The 20,511-nt window shown below is 38.5% G+C and overlaps 1 protein-coding gene across 9 annotated transcripts in view; it reads left to right on the top strand.

Moving 5' to 3' along the window:
* Positions 1 to 20,511, top strand: part of CLCN3 (chloride voltage-gated channel 3) — a 75,893-nt gene that overhangs the window by 44,215 nt on the left and 11,167 nt on the right. For all 9 annotated transcript variants that reach the window (XM_075028727.1, XM_075028690.1, XM_075028653.1 and 6 more), the window contains 7 exons: positions 943 to 1,100; positions 3,305 to 3,404; positions 5,685 to 5,872; positions 7,310 to 7,432; positions 8,762 to 8,968; positions 13,940 to 14,020; positions 15,267 to 15,812. In XM_075028727.1, coding sequence (XP_074884828.1) covers positions 943 to 1,100; positions 3,305 to 3,404; positions 5,685 to 5,872; positions 7,310 to 7,432; positions 8,762 to 8,968; positions 13,940 to 14,020; positions 15,267 to 15,812 — 1,403 coding nt within the window. The remainder of the gene's footprint in view (positions 1 to 942; positions 1,101 to 3,304; positions 3,405 to 5,684; positions 5,873 to 7,309; positions 7,433 to 8,761; positions 8,969 to 13,939; positions 14,021 to 15,266; positions 15,813 to 20,511) is intronic.

The following is a 20,511-nucleotide window of genomic DNA, read 5'->3' as shown; positions in this document are numbered from 1 at the left end:
TACTGTTGCAGAAGCAGTTTGTGTTGGGTGGGCAAATGGTGGCCATGCTATATTTAAGCAACCATACAGCAGAAAATTATACTTGGGGTCTGTGAATATACTGCAGGAACTCAAAAAAGCCAAGATATTGCAGAATTGATGACATTTGAAAGCTTAAAACAGTAAAACTTTTGTGATCACTTGTGAAGAGGGAAAAATTCTCAGTACTCCTCTTGCTCTCCTTATTCTCATCACTGAAAGAAATACTGGGATGTTGTGCAAGCTGCTTGTGAAGGAACGAGCTAGTGATGACAAATTAGTAGAAGACATTTTCTTTATACAGTATTTCCAACTTTTCATGACTGAGGTCTGTTTTGTGGGTTACCTGAAATAAATAAAATTTTTTAAAAAAAGTATTCGCATGCCTTTCTGTTACTTTTTAGCTTCAATGATAATCTCTTGATAATGTGTTTTAAGTTTGGTTTAGACATGTAGGAGAGATCAGTAATCAATGGTATATATATTTAAAAATAACTGGCAACCTATGGCAGTGCTGTGAACTTTATATCTAATAATCTGGTTTTATTTTCTTATAGTCAGATTTTCCTCTAGTAGCTCATAAACTGAAATAAACTTCAAGGTAAATGTGTGTCAAAGCTGCTCATTTTTTCCACTTTGTTCTACTGAAGTTTCTCTGGAGTCTGTACACAAAACAACAACAATTTGACTAGTACATTCATATTTAACCAATGGAAATACAAAGTCACTAACGTGCAAATTTAACCTACAGATAAGTGACAGAAAAAAATAGTGACATGCAACATTGAGAGACCTAAATAAATGCATATTATGGGAAGTGTCTTAATTACTTGTTCCAAAATATTATATGCCATAGCGTTACGAACATTCGAATACTTCATTTATTTGCAGAATTAATTAATTCCTGTCTTTCTTCTGCCACAGGAACTCATTATACAATGACAAATGGAGGAAGTATCAACAGTTCAACCCATTTACTGGATCTTCTGGATGAACCAATTCCTGGAGTAGGAACGTATGATGACTTCCACACCATTGACTGGGTTCGAGAGAAGTGCAAAGACAGAGAAAGACATAGACGGGTACTTGAGATAAATAACAGTACTTGGAAAATATTTTTTTGTTGGATGTTGGAATTGAGGTCTGATCTAGTAACACATACAAATATGTGCATACTTTAAATTTGTAAGTAGTTACATCAGCTAGAACTACTTGAGTGCTATTAAAAAAGCACCATTTCATTGATGCCTGCAGTCTTGCAACAGTATTACAACTTGGAAAGGCAACAGTAATTTAATGGGGTGGGAGTAGTTTCCTGACACCCAAATGACATATTTACAGTACTGCTTTTTTTGCATGCTAGTATATTTAAGGTTATTTTCCAGTGTAGATATATTTGTAATAGTACAATAGTGCTTATGGTGGTACTTGTACAGAAAAGTGAGCACTGATGTATATTGCTTTTATACTGACACGAGTGTATCTGTGCTACTGCTATGTAGTGCTGCGGTTGTTTGGATTATGGAAAGTGAAAATTCTTGTATCTAAACCACTTACATCAGTGTACATATGCTTAACAAAAAAGTAGTCTCAATATATGTGGTAAATTTCCTTTCCACTCTCCCATCACAGAACTTGCTTTTTTCCTCTTCTCTGTTGATTTCTTCAGAAGATCTTCAAAGTTCAGGCCATTCATCTTTATCCCTGTGCTCTGCAACCAGTTCTTTCATGAAGCAGGCTCAAGTTGTATTAGTAACATGCTAGATACTGTCATTCATGCAGTAGACTTGTTTAATAGCATTTTGGGAAGAAATACGCTATTTAGAGCCTTATTGCCATACTTTTGGGTTGCTTACATTAATTAATTTTAAAAACAGAACAGATTTGGAGATGTGATTTCTCCTAAGGTATTTTTAACTGATCAAAATGAATAGTTAAAACTTAATTATAATTGTATGGAGAGGTCGGGGAGAGGTTCCTTCACATACAACACTGTTATTCTGCTTTCTTTGGAAACACCGTTTTTAACTTTCTGGAAGCAAATGTAGGGTGCCTATGCTGATTTACTTTGACATGGTTAAAAAAAAATAATCTTACACTTAAAAACCAAAACATCCACAATTGCACTATTTAGTGCTTTTTTAAGGAAAAGAGATCCTTGGACAATGGGTCTGAGAACATGTACCTTGTTTGAATGCTTTTAGTGAAAAGTAAGAAGGTGTTTTCCATGTAATACTTTATATCATATTTTGATGTCAGAGCAGTAATTAATACAACGCCATCTTTACATTGCAGATACATAGGTTAGTGTCTAGTGGATATGTCATTGGATAGAATGCTGGGCCTGACCAAATCCTGGCAAGGCAGATCACACCAGGAAATAGGTTATCTAATGTGAAGTCTCACAGCTGTTACTCATTTTAATATCCGAGACCAGAAAAGTCAGACAAGACAGTTCACAGTTATAGTCACAGAACTACTGTGAAATTTATAAATATGCTCTGAATGACAGGAGACTGTCTGGCCATGTAATCAAAGATGTAGAAAGAAGAAGAAATGAGTACTAGTGGGTGGTTTCTGCTGTTTGTTGCACATACTTTCTAGCTCCTTTTACAGTATGAAAAAATCTTAAGAATAGGATCCAATTATATAATGAAGGTTTAATCATAAAACAAGTTATGCACAAATTTCAGCTAAGTGCACAAAGTAAAGTAAATAAGGCTAAAATAAGAATTACTATTTTTTTCAGTACAATAACTTTAGATGTCATTAGTAATAGTTGTCTAGAATATTATAGGGTAGTTATCCAGGTTTGGGTTTTGTTTATTTTTGTGTGGTTTTTAGTCTAAGGATAAAAGAAAGATGTTTATATTTGAAATAGAAATTTAGGAATTTGAATTGTATGGAATAGCTTATTAGTAGTACACTAACAGTTTATTTGAGGTTTGACAAAAAATAATTTAAGATTTAGGAGAGAAATAATTTTACAATTACATGTTTTAGATGTGTATCATAGAAAGTATTCATTTATCCTAATAATGCATTTCCTGGGTTTTAGTTCTTTAAATTAAGCAAGCTTACTTTCCTCTGTTGGTTGTTTGATGTCTGAATAACCAAGCTGATTTATCTATGTAAAGCACCAAATACAAGGAGAATGCTTGTAGTTTAAAGAGAGGTATATTTGCCTGTAGCTTGCATCACGCAGTCTGTATGTCATACTTACTTTTTTTCTCCTATTCATATTGCAGATACACATACAAGTTTATATGACAATTTCTCTTTGCAGATTAACAGCAAAAAGAAAGAATCAGCATGGGAGATGACAAAAAGTTTGTACGATGCATGGTCAGGATGGCTAGTAGTCACACTAACTGGTTTGGCATCAGGTAAATTAAAAAACCAGAGGATTTCTTTCTTACATTTATCAGCAGGTATAGTTACTGTGCTTTTCATTTGTGTGTTGTCCACCAACCTGGATAAGAGCTGATTCAGACTACTACCGTAATTCCATGAGGGAAGGAAAGGGTTGACTATCTTCCTTTACAGGCTTTAGCGTTTTGAGGGGAGGGTTTACTAATCAAACGGAAAACAAAGTCCTCACTGAATTTAGTGAGAGTTTTTCAGAGTTCTTGAACTTCCACCTACTAAACTATGACTGTTCTTCAATCCTGTGAATGAGATAGGGAGAACACCAATCTGTTAAATTTTGCTTTTTTCCTGCAGAATTTCTTGTGAAAGTGTATTCACTGATTGTGCTAGATGGTTTTTCTGCTGTGAATTTGTTTTGGTTTTGGTTTTTTTTTTTTCTGCTAGGAGTTACTGAACCCATAGCTTATTCCCTATGGACCAAAAAGTAGCTCTGGTATATGAGTTTTGGTAAACACACTTCCGTGTAAAGCCCATGTTTATACCTGAGTAAAGTCTAGCTATATGTTTATGTCATACCTTTCTAGAGATTGTTACAGAGAAAATATTAGCTTTAACAGGTAGAGTTTGTTGGCTTCTACTTCAACTCTGTCTTTTCTTTTTAATGTACTTTAGGATGAGTTTTACAGCTCAAATCATCTGATAGTTTGTGGCCCCACTGTCATGCAGTGCTGCTTTCTATGAGCATAGTTTGGAGTGACCAAAATTTGCAGGAGTGAGAAGTCACAAACTTTGTGCTCAGTTTTTCCAAAAAAGTATTTCAAACAGAGATCTTAGATTAAATGCTAGGAAAATTGGATTAGTTGCAGAGTATGGCCATGCCTGTTAAAAAGGCATGGTAACTGTATAATTACTACTTAGATATATACATAATCACTTTCAGAAATCACATATAAGTTAATATATATGCAAAGTTTGTAGCATGTTTATATGCCTCTGAATGTACAAACTGGGAGTGTATAATTGATGGAAATTGCTTGTGATAATTTGGGTGGCAATGTGCAGTGCTGTGTTTCCACCTCCCAAGCTGCTATGTATGTTAAAATTGCTCTACTATGTTTCTGAGCATCAAAGTGAGCAAATTCTGGCTGTGAACTTTCCTAGGTTTTTCAGTTTCAACTGCTTTCTGTTGTATGTGTCTAGTGAATCTTAAAAGATACAACCTTGATTTCAGTTATGGGGAGATCTTATGTTTATGTATTTTAATTAATTTGGTTGAAATTTTGTTCTACTGAAATATTGCCTTTGACTTTGACGTTGATTGGCTCAGGATCTCAAACTGAGGGTCTGTCAAGATTAGTAAATATAAATTAGTAAGACAGAGGTAATTCTTTACTACCAACTTACACAAGTAAATTGTGGCTGTCTCTAGACAGCTGTTTCTAGGAGTGATTAATACCTTAAAAATAGTAAATTATAACTAATTAACAGTTGTGCATGCTCACAAAAATACTGACTTTAGAAGTAGTTTTTCAGTATACCACTACCATGAAAAATTATTTTACTTCTGTAAAATAAAGGGGTTTTTTAATTGTTTAAATCCTTTGAAGCACTTTCCTAAGTAATGCATGTTTTTGAGGATTCTTCAAGTTTTCTGCATGTAGTTATAACACAGAATCCATCTTAAGCTTTGAGTTTGTGAACTGCTTAGTGTCCATGCTGTTTGTTACCTGCAGTAGGAATTTTACATGCTCACCATGTTACAGAATGAAGTCATTTTGTATATGGATCACATGAGTGTCATCAGGTTTTATTTGGTGTTTTATTTATGTTGTTCTAAAACAGGTGTTGGCAAGGTAAGAATTATTTTTTCCAAAGATGCTGTTCTGTACAAAACACAGTAGAATAGTTCATGAGTTCTCTGAGGCATGGCAAGGTAGTTTTGTCAGAAGGTCTGTTGTCTTTTTCATCACAAAAATGTATCAGTCTTCTTTTGATTCTTAACTCCTTAGTTTCAGTGGACTGGTGGAGAACTGTGGCATAGGAAAAAAAAAAAAAAAAAAAAAAAGATGCATTTAACTCCGGAAATATACAAGGTACTAGATTCTTCAACAAATACTAATCCTACCATATTGCAAGTAGGATATATTCCTGGAAATCAGTAACATTTTAAATGTCTACTTCTTTAGGTTTTCTGTGATTTCAATTTACATCAATTAGTACCAGCGCATTTCTTCATTTTAACTATGTGTGTTATTCCTATTTACTAGAATATTAATACAAAATTGTTTCTACAACAGGGGCATTGGCAGGATTAATTGACATTGCTGCTGACTGGATGACTGACCTTAAGGAAGGCATTTGCCTTAGTGCTTTGTGGTTTAACCATGAACAGTGTTGTTGGGGATCAAATGAGACCACGTTTGAAGAGAGAGATAAATGTCCGCAGTGGAAAACATGGGCAGAACTAATAATTGGGCAAGCAGAAGTGAGTATATAGCCATTCTTTGATGGTCTTGCTCAGTAGCTTGACTGAACATGGAAAGAAAATAATGGTCTTAAGATTAGGGTACTAAACATGGATTTGAGTTGTATTGGCTGCTCCATTTTTCAGCATTTGAATTAATAAATAGGTTATAGTGTAATAAATGTGCTTTTCATGCACTGCAAGGGGGCTTGGAGTTTTGCAGATGTAAGGAATTTATGAAAGTACAGAACTGTTAATAACACAAGAATTTCTATTCTTGATCATAACTATACATAAAAAAATCATAGAGTCATAGAATGGTTTGGGTTGCAAAGGACCTTAAAGATCATCTAGTTCCAATCCCCCTGCCAGGGGCACTGACACCTTCCACTGGACCAGGTTGCTCAAAGCCCCATCCAACCTGGCCTTGAACGCTTCCAGGGATGGGGCATCCACAACTTCTCTGGGCAACCTGTTCCAGTGCCTCACCACTCTAACAGTAAAGAATTTCTTCCTAATATCTAATCTAAATCTACCCTCTTTCAGTTTAAAACCTTACCCCTTGTCCTATCACTATATTCCCTGATAAAGAGTCCTTCCCCATCTTTCCTGTAGGCCCTTTTTAGGTACTGGAAGGCTGCTATAAGGTCTCCCCAGAGCCTTCTCTTCTCCAGGCTGAACAACCCCAGCTCTCTCAGCCTGTCCTCACAGGGGAGGTATTCTATCCCTCTGATCTTCATGGCCCTCCTCTGGACTGGCTCCAACAGGTCCATCTCTTTCTTATGTTGGGGGCCCCAGAGCTGAACACAGTACTCGAGGTGGGGTCTCACCAGAGCAGAGTAGAAGGGCAGAATCACCTCCCTCGACCTGCTGGTCACGCTTCTTTTGATGCACCCCAGGGTGCGATTTGCTTTCTGGGCTGCGAGTGCACATTGCTGGCTCATAGTTGGTTTTTCATCCACTAATACCCCCAAGTCCTTCTTCACAGGGCTGCTCTCAATCCACTCGTTACCCAGTCTGTATTTGTGCTGGTCTAGTTGTCCATAAAAATAAAATTTGTGGTGGTCTCCGATAACTAAGAATAGGTTGGTTTTATTTTTTCTACCATATATTTTTTTAAATAATGAAGTTTTACTCAGTATTCAGTAGATTTTAGCAGCTAATAGCTATTAAAAAAAAATCCCACAACTGTGCTATGTTTATTTTTTCTTTTTAAGATAAAGTGTTAGAACACTTTCTACCTTGTATAACCCAGTCTGCTGATGTGCAGGTATCATGACTTTATGCTTTTCAAACAAAGCTCTTTCTTTCTTGGCTTGGTAATAATTACTGTCCCTCAAAATATGTGCGTAAGTCTACTTTGCAGCAAGAGTACTTCTGGGTTATTTTAAGTAGTGATTTTGCTCCTACATCAAATTTATATTCTAACTTTTTTTTGGTTTTTGTTTTTGCTTTTAGGGTCCAGGTTCATACATAATGAACTACATAATGTACATTTTCTGGGCTTTGAGCTTTGCCTTCTTAGCGGTTTCTCTGGTGAAGGTATTTGCTCCCTATGCCTGTGGCTCAGGGATACCTGAGGTGAGGTCTAACTAATACATACATTATAGATGTTTCATATTAATGTGAAAATTTCTGCTGCCTTACAGGTTTGGGGGAAGGCAAGAGGGGGCGCTCTGTGACTTTGAAATACATTAATACAAGTATTCAAATTGAAATAATGTAATTGTGCTAATTGTAGCTGAGAAGAATAACCCCAAATTTCAGAGACTCTCCTGAGTTTGTAGCATTTGCTGCATGCTTCTGGCTGGACTACTTTTTAAGGAAGCATTTAGCTTGAGAGAGTAGACTTCTGAAGAGTGATTTCCAAACCTCCCCCCAGTCCCCACCCTCTTTACACTGGTAAGAGAGCAGTGGTTCATTGACAGAATACACGTCCTTTGATACAGCAGTTGATCTTTTGTTGCATTGGCTTTAACCATCGAACAGTCACAAAGTAAAGTGTGTAATATCCTCAAAAACTCTTTTTTTATTTTATTTTATTTTTATTAAATTGCTGTGTGCTACTATACACAGAATGGGAGGGAAAAACCCAAAGTCAAAGTCTGGTCAGACTCACTTCTCCAGTCATTCTATAAATATTTCTTTATGTATGTGTATTGTAGAAGTTGACAGACAAATCTTGCCTTTGAATAAGCCTGGAGTAGTTCTGTGCCATTATTCCAGAAGAGATTTCATCCTAAATTGGTTTCCAAATTTAGCTAACCTTTTCTTTCTAGACAGGCTGCCCAGTGTTTTGTGTACATCCTATTTATAGACATGTTGTCCTTTCCTATGATAACTATATTATTTCCTATATATGGGCATATTTTCCAGTCTAATATGACACTGTTAGGCAAAGTAATACCTTAGGCAAGTGGCACATCTTTTCTAGTGGAAAAAAGGCTGATGTTTTCCATCTTTATGTCAAGAAATCTACTGTTAAATTTTTATGTAGAGAAGGTAAAACATAAGGACAAAACAGAGAGGGGTAGAATCAGTGCAGATGTGATATGGCTACAATAGATGACCCTGAGTATAGTTTTTGCAGGTCTATTTTTCCTTCAGGAGTTTTCTGACTTTCACTTGATAATTTACATTGTAAACCTATGAATGCAGTCTTAGAAGCTACTGCAGATTAATTTTCTACTAAATGTAATTGATAATGTTGTTGTATGTTATTGTCCAGTGTTTTAGAGTAAGCTGCAAATGGAAAGCCTCTGGCAACCAAATGGATTCAGTGTAGCAATCTGAACAGTACATGTTTTAAAGTGTGATAAAGTTAGTCATTAAGCAGCTAAAATGATAAAATTAATTATTTTCTGATGAAAGCAGAATACAGTAACAGATATTATTTTCTTTTTCTTCCAGATAAAAACTATTTTGAGTGGCTTCATCATCAGAGGTTACTTAGGGAAGTGGACTTTGATGATAAAAACAATTACTTTAGTCTTGGCTGTCGCATCAGGTTTGAGTTTAGGAAAAGAGGGTCCCTTGGTACATGTTGCCTGCTGCTGTGGGAATATTTTTTCCTACCTCTTTCCAAAGTACAGCACAAATGAAGCTAAAAAAAGAGAGGTAAGTTCTTGTAAAAGCATTTCTAGGATGTATTGAATATCCATGCATTTACACTGATTTGTTGAAAAGACGGTATTTGTTCTATCAGACAGTGTTTAGGCTTGGATTATCAGTAGTTATTTATTGTGTTAAGAACAATGGATTATCCCTAGCATTCTCCAAGGTAAATTGTTTCCATGTCAGAGTAAGTTTGTGTTTCTCCCACCTCAGAGACCATTTGATTTTACTTAAATTCTTTCTATTCTTGGTTCTGCATTTTGGTAATTGATGAATGTCTTCAGCTGTGAGGACAGCAGAGGACTTTTGAACCCGTGAACAAAGTATTCCTGGAAAAGGGTTGATGACAACTGTGTTTTTGCTCTTTCAGTTTGCTGTTGTTAGTGAGAGTGTGGTGGATTAGCCTTGGTGCCCACCAAGATGCTCTCTCACCCCTGCTCCTCAGCCAGCCAGCAGGAGAAAATAAGATGAAAAGGTCATAGGTCAAGATATGGACAGGGAGATCACTCACCAATTACCATCGCAGGCAAAACAGACTATACTTGAGGAAGATTACTGCCAATCAGTAACAGAGTAGGATAGTGAGAAACAAAAACAAAACTCAAAACACCTTGCCCCCGCTGTCCGTTCTTCCCAGGCTCAACTTCACTCCTGACTCTTCTATCCCAAAGCGGCACAAGGGGATGGGGAATGGGGGCTGCAGTCAGTTTGTAACGCTTTGTGTCTGCTGCTCTTTCCTTCTCATGCTCTTCCCCTTCTCCAGCATGGGGTCCTACCCATGGGAGACAGTCCTTCATAAACTCCTTCAGCATGGGTCCTTTCCACAGGGTGCAGTCCTTCAGGAATGGACTGCTCCAGCCTGGATCCCCCACAGGGTGCCAGAAAATTCCTGCCAGAAAACCTGCTCCTGTATAGGCTCCTCTTCACAGGCCATGGCTCCTGCCAGGAGCCTGCTCTGGTGTGGGCTCTCCACAGGCTGCAGCTTCCTTCAGGGCACATCCACCTGCTCCAGCGTGGGGTCCTCCCCGGGCTGCAGGTGGAGATCTGCTCCACCGTGGACCCCCACGGGCTGCAGGGGGACAGCCTGCCTCACCAGGGTCTTCACTGTGGGCTGCAGGGGAATCTCTGCTCGAGCACCTGGAGCATCTCCTCCCCCTCCTTCTTCACTGACCTTGGTGTCTGCAGGGCTGTTTATCTCACTTTTTTCTCACTCCTCTCTCTCACAGCTGCTGTGCAGTGTTTTTTACCCTTTCTTTAGTATCTTACCACAGAGATGCCACCAGCATCACTGATGGGCTCAGCTTTGGGCAGCAGCGGGTCCATTTTGGAGCCAGCTGGAACCGGCTCTGTTGGACATGGGGGCAGCCTCTGGTGTCTTCTAAACAGAAGCTACCCCTGCAGCCTCCCCGCTACCAAAACCTTGTCACGTAAACCCAGTAGAGAGTGCCATGCTAATGAAAGCAAGTATAGTCATAAAGAGTAGCAAGTCTTAACATTCTTATTAATTCAATAAAATTTTAATACTGTAAAATAAAAAAGGGTATCATCCCAGCTGTGCTTCAGTTCTCAGGCTCAACTTCTATACTTGTAGAAGGAGACTGCAGAAATGGGAAATTTGGGTTCACTTGCTGTTTCCAAGCTGTGTATTCTTAAATCATTTAACTTACCTGTGGATTAGCTGCTCATCGCCGAATAATGTAATAATTCTTTGAGCTTCTCTGTGTATTCTTCCACAGGTGCGTAAGGGCTACTACCTGGGGGTCAGTGTTCTTGCAAGGAATTTGTCCAATATTGTTACAATTAGCATGCACTTTAACCATCTGCATATATTGAATGTAATTCATCCATGATGCTGTAGGACTCTGTGCTGCTTCAGTTCCTCTTAATCTCTCCCTTAATCTCAGTTCACCTCAGAACTTTTTTGCAAGTTTTTGCTTGGAGACTACCAAGTGCAAATCTCCAGGACTGATACAAAAGCTATGTAGTCTGTCATTGTGTCGTGGTTTAACCCCAGCCAGCAACTAAGCACCGTGCCGCCGCTCACTCACTCCCCAACACCCAGTGGGATGGGGAGAGAATCGGGGAAAGAAAAAAGTAAAACTTGTGGGTTGAGATAAGAACAGTTTAATAGAACAGAAAGAAGAAACTAATAACGATAATGCTAACAATAATAAAATGACAGTAATAATAATAAAAGGATTGGAATACACAAGTGATGCACAATGCAATTGCTCACCACTCACTGACTGATGCCCAGTTAGTTCCCAAGCGGCGATTCCCCCCAGCCCCACTTCCCCCAGTTTCTATACTGGGCATGACATCATGTGGTATGGAATACCCCTTTGGCCAGTTTGGGTCAGCTGCCCTGGCTGTGTCCCCTCCCAACTTCTTGTGCCCCTCCAGCCTTCTTGCTGGCTGGGCATGAGAAGCTGAAAAGTCCTTGACTTAGTCTAAACACTGAAAACATCAGTGTGTTATCAACATTCTTATACTGAATCCAAAACATAGCACTATACCAGGTACTAGGGAAACAATTAACTCTTATCACAGCCAAAACCAAGGCACATTGATTTATGTCCCTTGAATAATATTTGTGATTGATGGACCTCTGTGCCACACACATCTAGAATAGAGTAGAATAGAATAAAATAGAATAATTTCAGTTGGAAGGGACCTATGACAATCATCTAGTCCAACTGTCTGACCAACTCGGGGCTGACCCAAAGTTAAAGCATGTTGTTAAGGGCATTGTCCAAACACTGACAAGCTTGGGGCATTGACCACCTTTCTAGGAAGCCTGTTCAGGTGTTTGACCACCCTCTCGGCAAAGAAATGCTTCTTAATGTCCAGTCTAAACCTCCCCTGATGCAGCTTTGAACCATTCCCTTGTGTTCTATCACTGGATACCAGGGAGAAGAAATTGGCATCTACCTTTCCACATCCCCTCTTCAGGAAGCTGTAGAGAGCAATGAGGTCACCCCTCAGCCTCCTTTTCTCCAAACTAGACGAGCCCAGAGTCTTCAGGTGCAACTCATAGGACATGCCCTCCACCCCTTTCACCATCTTTGTTGCCCTCCTCTGGATGCATTTAAGGACCTTCACATCCTTCTTAAATTGTGGGGCCTAGAACTGCACACAATACTCATGGTGAGGCTGCACCAGCACTGAATACGGCAGGATAATCACCTTTTTTAACTGGCTGGTTACACTGTGTTTGATGCACCCCAGGATGGGGTTTGCCCTCTTGGCTGCCAGGACACACTGCTGACTCACAGCGAGCCTGCTATTGACGGCACCCCCAACTCCTTTTCTGCAGGGCTGCTCTACAGCCACTCCTCTCCCCTTTTTTACTTGTGCCCTGTGTTACTCCATCCCAGGTGCAGAATCCACCATTTGGACTTGTTAAATTTCATCCCATTAATCATTACGCAATGCTCCAATCTATCTAGATCCCTCTGCAAGGCATCTTGTCCCTCAAGAGATTCAATAGCACCTCCTGGTTTGGTATCATCAGCAAACTTGCTAATGGTGCGTTCAGCTCCTGCATCCAGATCTTTGATAAGTATATTGAACAGAACTGGCCCTAGAATTGAACCCCTGAGGAGCACTGATGGTGACCAGTGGTTGCCAGCCAGATGTAGCCCCATTCACTATAACCCTTTGAGCCATTCAGCCAGTTCTTCACCCAGCACACCCTGAAACCACTCATCCCACAGCTGGACAACTTGTCCAGAAGGATGCTGTGAGGGATGGTATCAAAAGCCTTACTAAAATCCAGAAAAACTACATCCACTGCCTTCCTTTCATCCACTAGGCAGGTGACCTTGTCATAGAAGGTTATCAGATTAGTTAAATGGGATTTTCCTTTTGTGAACCTATGTTGACTGTGCCTGATGATTGCATTATTCTTTAAATGCCTTTTAATAGCACCCAGTATAATCTTCTCCATAATTTTTCCAGGAACTGAGGTTAGGCTAACAGGTCTATAGTTCCCTGGGTCTTCCTTCATGCTCTTTTTGTAGATGGGAAGAGCATTGGCTAGCTTCCAGTCAGCAGGGACCTTCCCAGACTCCCAAGACCTTTGTTAGATGATTGAGAGGGGTCCTGCCATAACATCTGCTAGCTCTTTCAGTACTCTTGGATGAATCCCATCAGACCTCATGGACTTGTGAACGTTCAACTGATACAGCTGGTCCCTTACAATTCTGGTGTCCACAGACGGAAGATCACTGTTGCCACACTTGTGGTCCTCTAACTCAGGGGACCAGGCAGCCCAAGGTCTATTAGTATTATTAAAGACCGAGGCAAAAAACACATTGAATGCCTCTGCTTTTTCCTCATTCTTATTAGTCAGATGACCATCTTCCACAAGTATCGGTCCAATGTTTTCTTTAGACCTCCTCTTGCTATTAACATACTTAAAAAAAGCCCTTCTTGTTATCTGACACAACACTGACCAGTTTCAACTCTAACTGAGCTTTGGCCTTTCACGTCTTCTTTCTGCATATATGAACCACAGCTCTGTAATCTTCCTACTAAGCCTGACCTTGCTTCCAGAGATCATAACAATTTCTTTTTCCTCTTGAGCTCCATGAGGAGTTCCCTGTTCAGCCCCGCTTGCTTGATTTATGACACAGTGGAATTGCCTGCTCTAGTGCAGAGAAAACTTAATACAATTTCTTGAAAATGAGCTATCAGCAGTTTCGTACTGCAGCATAGACCCCTTGGGATGCTTCACTGGGGAGGCTTTGAGCAGCGTCCTTGGCTTCATCATGGCTAGTACCTGGTTGGTGGCTGCTGTGGCCACATCCTATGAGTATTCTGATACGCTTCCTTGATGCTTATCTGTTAGCAAGTCCATGTGTCCTTGATAGAAACATAGAAGAGACTGATAACTATAATGAGATTCTGTTTTTCATGTTTAAAGTGTATCACAGACTGAAAAAAAACCCCCTCACCGTTGTTCTTTTCCAGGTGTTGTCAGCTGCCTCAGCAGCAGGAGTATCTGTAGCCTTTGGTGCCCCAATTGGTGGAGTCCTTTTCAGTCTGGAGGAGGTATGTCAAGAGATGCCACTGAAGGATAGATATTTTAAAAAAATCTCTTTTAGCATGAATAATCTTAGAGTCCTTTAAGCTGCGGAGTGTTTCCTAAGAAGGAAATTATTTTTGGACTCACATTTCAAAGTCAAGAGTCCTGTGACCAGCAAACTCCTAGAGATACTTTTTCTTTTCTTTGGATGAATGTCAGCTTTGCTTTATTCTTAGTTATATTTTTCTGGAGAAGGGCTGAGTCAGTGAATAATTGCAGTTTACATACAAATAGAGATACAGCAGTTTTTCACTCTAGAGGTGTATTCTAAAAAAAAAATGAAAAATTGGGCTCTTTTTTATTTTGAAAGAGGCTTTAGAAACCTATTGGACAGTTTTGTGAAGCAAGTTTTTCAACATTAGTTTTCTTAAAGTTTCAGACACTAAACACAATTAAATATGTTAATTATTAAAAAGGCAAATATGCTATGACTGACCTCCAAGGCAATTGGACTCTGTTTTGTATTAGTTTTCATTAGTTGTTTTCAGAATACCTAAGAATGTTATTTAGATCATTAGCATTTTTAAAGAAAACTAAAAATCTAAAAATCTCTGAATTGAAAAAAGGAAGCAAAATATTGTTTTATGTGTAATTTTGCTATATCATTAGGGGATTTTGAGGAATTTCTTTGTTGCAAAAAAAAAAAAAAATCCAAAAAAGCTCAGAAGAAAACTCTTGAAATTCAAATCAAGCTATGTGGGGCTTAAGTATGAAACTGCATGTTCTGTTCTGAGGATTTTTTTTTTAATGTTTTAGTCATACTTCATAAAAATAACACATCTGCCAGAAACCTTTCAATGTAGATTGAATGGAGACGAAACAGTATTAGCAGGAAATTTGAGAGAGCAACTAGTATGCAGTCTGGTTCTTATGAATGCTAGAAAGAGATAATTATAAACAGAGAAGCTTTTAAACATAAAATACTACGCATTATTTCCTAACAGTCTTAAAACAGCAGTGGTTTCAATACTGCTTTAGTATTGACTTTAAAACTGATATAAGTATGAATTGTTATAGAGCTTTTTAAAAATGTAGTATGTTCTGGAGCACCAGTGCTCCAAGTGATAGGAATAATACTGATAATAAGACTAGGTTTTGGGTTTTGTTTTAGCATATACCATGTGAGCAGCAGTACTGTAACATGTGCATCAACCAGTCTTTCCAGTATTTTTAATTGAATCACTAATAATTCCTATGTATTGCCTTTTGCAGGTCAGTTACTATTTCCCACTGAAAACTTTATGGAGATCTTTTTTTGCTGCTTTAGTAGCTGCATTTGTTTTAAGATCCATCAATCCTTTTGGTAATAGCCGCCTAGTTCTTTTTTATGTGGAGTATCACACTCCTTGGTACCTTTTTGAACTGCTTCCTTTTATTCTTCTGGGAGTATTTGGTGGGCTCTGGGGAGCATTTTTCATCCGAGCAAACATTGCATGGTGTCGTCGACGCAAATCTACAAAATTTGGGAAGTATCCTGTCCTGGAGGTTATTATTGTTGCAGCAATAACAGCTGTCATTGCATTTCCTAATCCATATACAAGGCTAAACACCAGTGAGCTTATTAAGGAGCTCTTCACAGACTGTGGGCCATTAGAATCCTCTTCCCTCTGTGACTACAGAAATGATATGAATGCGAGCAAAATAGTAGATGATATTCCTGACCGTCCAGCAGGCACTGGAGTCTATTCAGCTATATGGCAGTTGTGTTTAGCACTCATATTTAAAATAATCATGACCGTCTTCACCTTTGGTATCAAGGTAAGTGTGAATGCAGTGGCTGTATCGTCTGCTGTGATTACTTTAATTATTGCCTTTCTCATTTTCCATCTCTCAAAGCCAGCAGCTTTGTTTATAGAATTTTTTTTCATGTGTAGTTCTCTTAAAAAAAGTCTTTTTACTGTTGATTAATAAGCAAGTCTTGTAGAAAACAATATTAAATTTAATTAAATTCAAACTAGCCCTTTGTTCAGCTGAACAGAAACATGTGCTAAATTTCATAGGGAACAGTAACTGTGTGGGTGGATGGCTGTTTGTATGGGCCTGATTCAGCAATAAGGATGATTATAAAATTTCCAAGAGCTGACTTCAGCTGAGTTCAAACATAACCACTCAGGTTCCTTAGTTCTGTCACATGGAAGAATAAAAGACTGTACCTCTTGAACAACTTGTAGGGGTTTTTTAAATCTCCTCTCCTCATTTATCACATAAATGTAATTACTGCAGACTGTCAAAGGGAGCCAACGATGATTTCTTTCCTGAAATTTCCAGTATTCTATGTCATGACTAGAAAGCGGGCTTTGCTTATGTGACTGTGATGGGAATTTCTTCTCCATTACGAAGCAGCATAATTTTTGTTTTTCCCGGTCATTTTGTAAATCTGTTTTGGAGCTCTCTTCAGCTTCTCTCCAAGCTGTGGCTGTTCTCTGAATGACGTATAACTGTCATGCCTTCATCATTTTCTGTCTCGTCAGGCTCCCTTTGTAGTTTTTTGCAACTACATCATTAGCAAACATGTCTTAACACAAACGTATTGTAGAATGTTCACTAACCAGGGTTTATGTTTAAACTGGCATTAACTTTTAAGTCTACATTGCTGTTCCGTGTAACTGCATGCATAAGAAATCAACTTCTTTGCTGCGAGAGTGGTTGAACACTGGAATAGGTTATCCAGAGAACTTGTGGAGTTTCCACCTTTGAAATAGCCAAAACCTGACTGGATGCAATCCTGGGCAGCCTGCTGTAGTAGACCCTGCTTGAGCAGAGGTAGACAATCTGAAGCAGTCACATCCAACCCCAACCATTCTGTCATTCTGCAACTGCTAGAACAATATTATGTTGTTTCTCATGTGTTGATATCTTAGAAGATGTTGCAGTCTGTTACTTGTGTTTGTTTCCCATATGTTGGTTGATGGGTAAGAGAAATCCATTGTGTGTATTTTAATTGCTAGTCTTCCACAGGTCAAAATTTCAGACATTATTCTTTAATGTGACCACTCCAATCTGTTGTATTGGTTTGTAATCACATGCTGTATTTTACTTATATCTGGGGCTCTGCACTTCTAAGCATTCTAACATGTTTTTTTACCATTCATGTGTTTGTGTGCATCTGGCTCCTTCTCATGGGGTTGTCACCACAGGATCACATTTTGTGTATTACAATTCACTAGATTACAGAATGGTAGAGCTTACACTTCATTTGGTTTTGGTTCATTTTCTCAGAACTTCAGCATCTGCAATTTGGTGGAAATATTTTTGTGAAGTTGTAAGAATATATTTATTACTTTGCCAGTAGGCAAAGAGTCATGCTGCTGTCAATGACGGGACTGTGCTACATACATTTCTCTGAAGCTTTAAAGCATATGGCTGGTTAGAATGTCAGCTAGTATCTGCTGAAGGGGGCATCACTTTAATGTTATATTTCTTGGATTTTAAGCTTTATTTCTATGAAAGGAGAAGAAAATTCAAAATTCCAAGGAAAAACAAAAGAAGACAATTTTGTCATTTAAATCATTATTAAGGATCCTCTGGGCTCTCCAGGTCTGTTCCTGGAGCTGTAGCCGTACGCAAACAGATGTCTCCCCCACAGGAACTGTCTTCCTGTGAGTTGAGCAAAGCAACTTAGCTGCCGCCTGTGCAGCATGGTGATTCCTGCTGCTCTTACTGCCGTGAACAGGGATCACCAAGAAGCTGATATGGCAGTGGTTTGGGTTTTTTGTCTTGTGTTTTTTTTTTTTTTTTTCCTTTCAGGCTTTTGTATGTATATTGTACTGCTTCTTATTAGTAGACTCATTACTGTGTCATCGTGGTTTAACCCCAGCCAGCAACCAAGCACCACGCAGCTGCTCGCTCACTCCCCCCGACCCAGTGGGATGGGGAAGAGAATGGGGGGAAAAAAAAGTAAAAAACTTGGGTTGACATAAAGACGGTTTAATAGGACAGAAAGGAAGAAACTAATAATGATAATGCTAACAATAATTAAATGACAATAATAATAATAACAAAAGGATTGGAATATACAAAATAAGTGATGCATAATGCAGTTGCTCACCACCTGCTGACTGATGCCCAGTTAGTTCCCAAGCAGTGATCCACCGTCCCTGGCCAACTCCTCCTAGTTTATATACTGGACATGACGTCACATGGTATGGAATACCCCTTTGGCCAGTTTGGGTCAGCTGCCCTGGCTGTGTCCCCTCCCAACTTCTTGTGCCCCTCCAGCCTTCTTGCTGGCTGGGCATGAATGAGAAGCTGAAAAGTCCTTGACTTAGTCTAAACCCTACTTGGCAACAACTGAAAACATCAGTGTGTTATCAATATTATTCTCATACTGAATCCAAGACATAACACTATACCAACTACCAGAAGGAAAATTAACTCTATCCCAGCCAAAACTGGGACATGTCTAAATGCTGACGATCAACAATTGGGGTGGGATTACAGCTTTGCCTCAGAACCTAGCTGGTATGCAACTGCACTACCAAAGAAGTTGAAAGTCGCACACATATCCTGATTCCTTGCTTGTCTCAAAGATGATGCATGTGCCACAGAACAAATCTTTTCCTCTGTAGTATAACTTGAGTTAGGTTGGCATGGACTGGAGAAGAAAGCTGAGACAAGGTAGAACGTAACTTTTTTTCCTTGCTCCTTCTCAATGAAGGTTCCTCTCTACTTTGTGACTTGTGATTCAGAGGTTTATGCAAATGAATGCAGCTGTAAAATCATAATTACAGTTAGACTTGTAACTGTTATCCACATGTGATGGAAAGAAGAGAAGGAGCTAGATGCATAAAAAAGTTATGTTAACCAAGTACCAGAAACAATTTGGATGTCATTTCCATGTGGTGACTGAATTTCTGTGGCATACTGCTGTAGCAGACTAGAGTCTGAGGCAATTTCAAAGATTTATATAATTACTTTTATATCTGAAATGTTATTTTTTCAGGGTGCTATTGAAGTGTTCACCAAGAAAGAATTTCACTCAGGAAAAAAATTGGATTTTAACAGTTCGAAAGGGGTTTAGATACATGATTAATTGTGGGAAATAACAGTAGCGGTATAAATGCACAATTTGGATATTACCCTAAAATGATAGCATTGAATAGTTGTCTCTGTCAGCACTGAAATATTAGGTAATTCAGGACGGGAATGAAGGATAATTAAACTTTTTCCCCAAAATCTTTGCTGCTGGCTTTCAAACACTAAGTTTGCTATGTTTGTTTGTCCTTGGTTTGTCTGTTAGAAATCATCTTTGCAACTGTAAATATTGGCAATATAATAACAATAATAACACCAGTAATGTGAGTAGATTCTGAAATACAATTCTGCACCTATTGGTTTCCGTGGCAAGATCTATAGTTTGGAATTGCATAATACTTAAATTTCACAGCTGTACAGTGGAAAAAAATTTAACTATGTGTCCTGTTACACCAGGAGTGCAATTTTTTTTAATGAAGTTATTTTGACAAGATGGGTTTAGGTGCATTTAGACAAAAAGTAAAAATTCTACTACTTATATGTAGTCAGATCTGTACCTCAGTCACAGTAGAAAATATTTTGATACTAATAACTGCTATGAGGAGAATTAATGGGCATTTCCAGTTTAATGAGACATGTAGACACCAGTATGTTTTTTGGAAAAAAGATTAGCTTCCTAAGGAGGAGAAAAGATACACAACAGCAGTTTCTCAGATGAACCCTCACTCCTTATGAAGCTGCTGATAAAAGCAAGACTTGCAATAATATTTTACTAAGCCACGTTGGTATAACAAGGCTGTGTGGCCTTTTCAGTTTTTAGTTAGTAACAGAAAAACAGTTTAAATAATTTAAATTACAGTAGGAACTTTTTTTTTTACAGTACTGTTATCTACTTTTTGCATTGGGAGTTGTCCTGCCTTTTTCTCTCTTGGTGTATTTAGCATTCTATATACACTCCTTTGTATGGGAAACTGCAATATAGTAAGCAAAGCCTCTTTTAAAAATCACCTATTTAGTTGGCCTTCTAAGTTACAGCAGTTTTAGGAAGCAGTTTAGGAAGGCAGTCGTATGTGCAAAGTTTGTTTAGTAAGTGAATGTTGACTCAGAGAAGCATGAAGTAATAAGGGAGATGGGAAGTTGTAAGGAAGACTTTTCAGTACTAGTAGCACAGCTTAGATTGGACACACATATGGTAAGAATTTTGCTGTTGCCACTGAGAGTCTGGTTTGTGGTCCTGTATTGGTAGATTTGCTTTTAAATACAGTTAAATATAAACAAATGTACTCATAAAATGGATTCAGCCAGCCAGGTTGATCAGAGGTATCAATAGCATTGTGTTAAGTTTTACTAACCTTGCAAGGTCAATTTACATGGTTTTAACCTGACAATTTGAGTATCTGCATCTCTTTTGGAAAAAAAAAAAAAAGTTTACTTATAAAACAATGCATCATGTATGTTCCCATCAGCATGACAGTAGTTCTTA

This window comes from Buteo buteo, chromosome 1, assembly GCF_964188355.1.
Source record: "Buteo buteo chromosome 1, bButBut1.hap1.1, whole genome shotgun sequence".
Lineage (NCBI taxonomy): Eukaryota > Metazoa > Chordata > Aves > Accipitriformes > Accipitridae > Buteo > Buteo buteo.
Note: the sequence above shows the minus strand (reverse complement) of the source record. Positions and strands in the feature narration are given on the sequence as shown.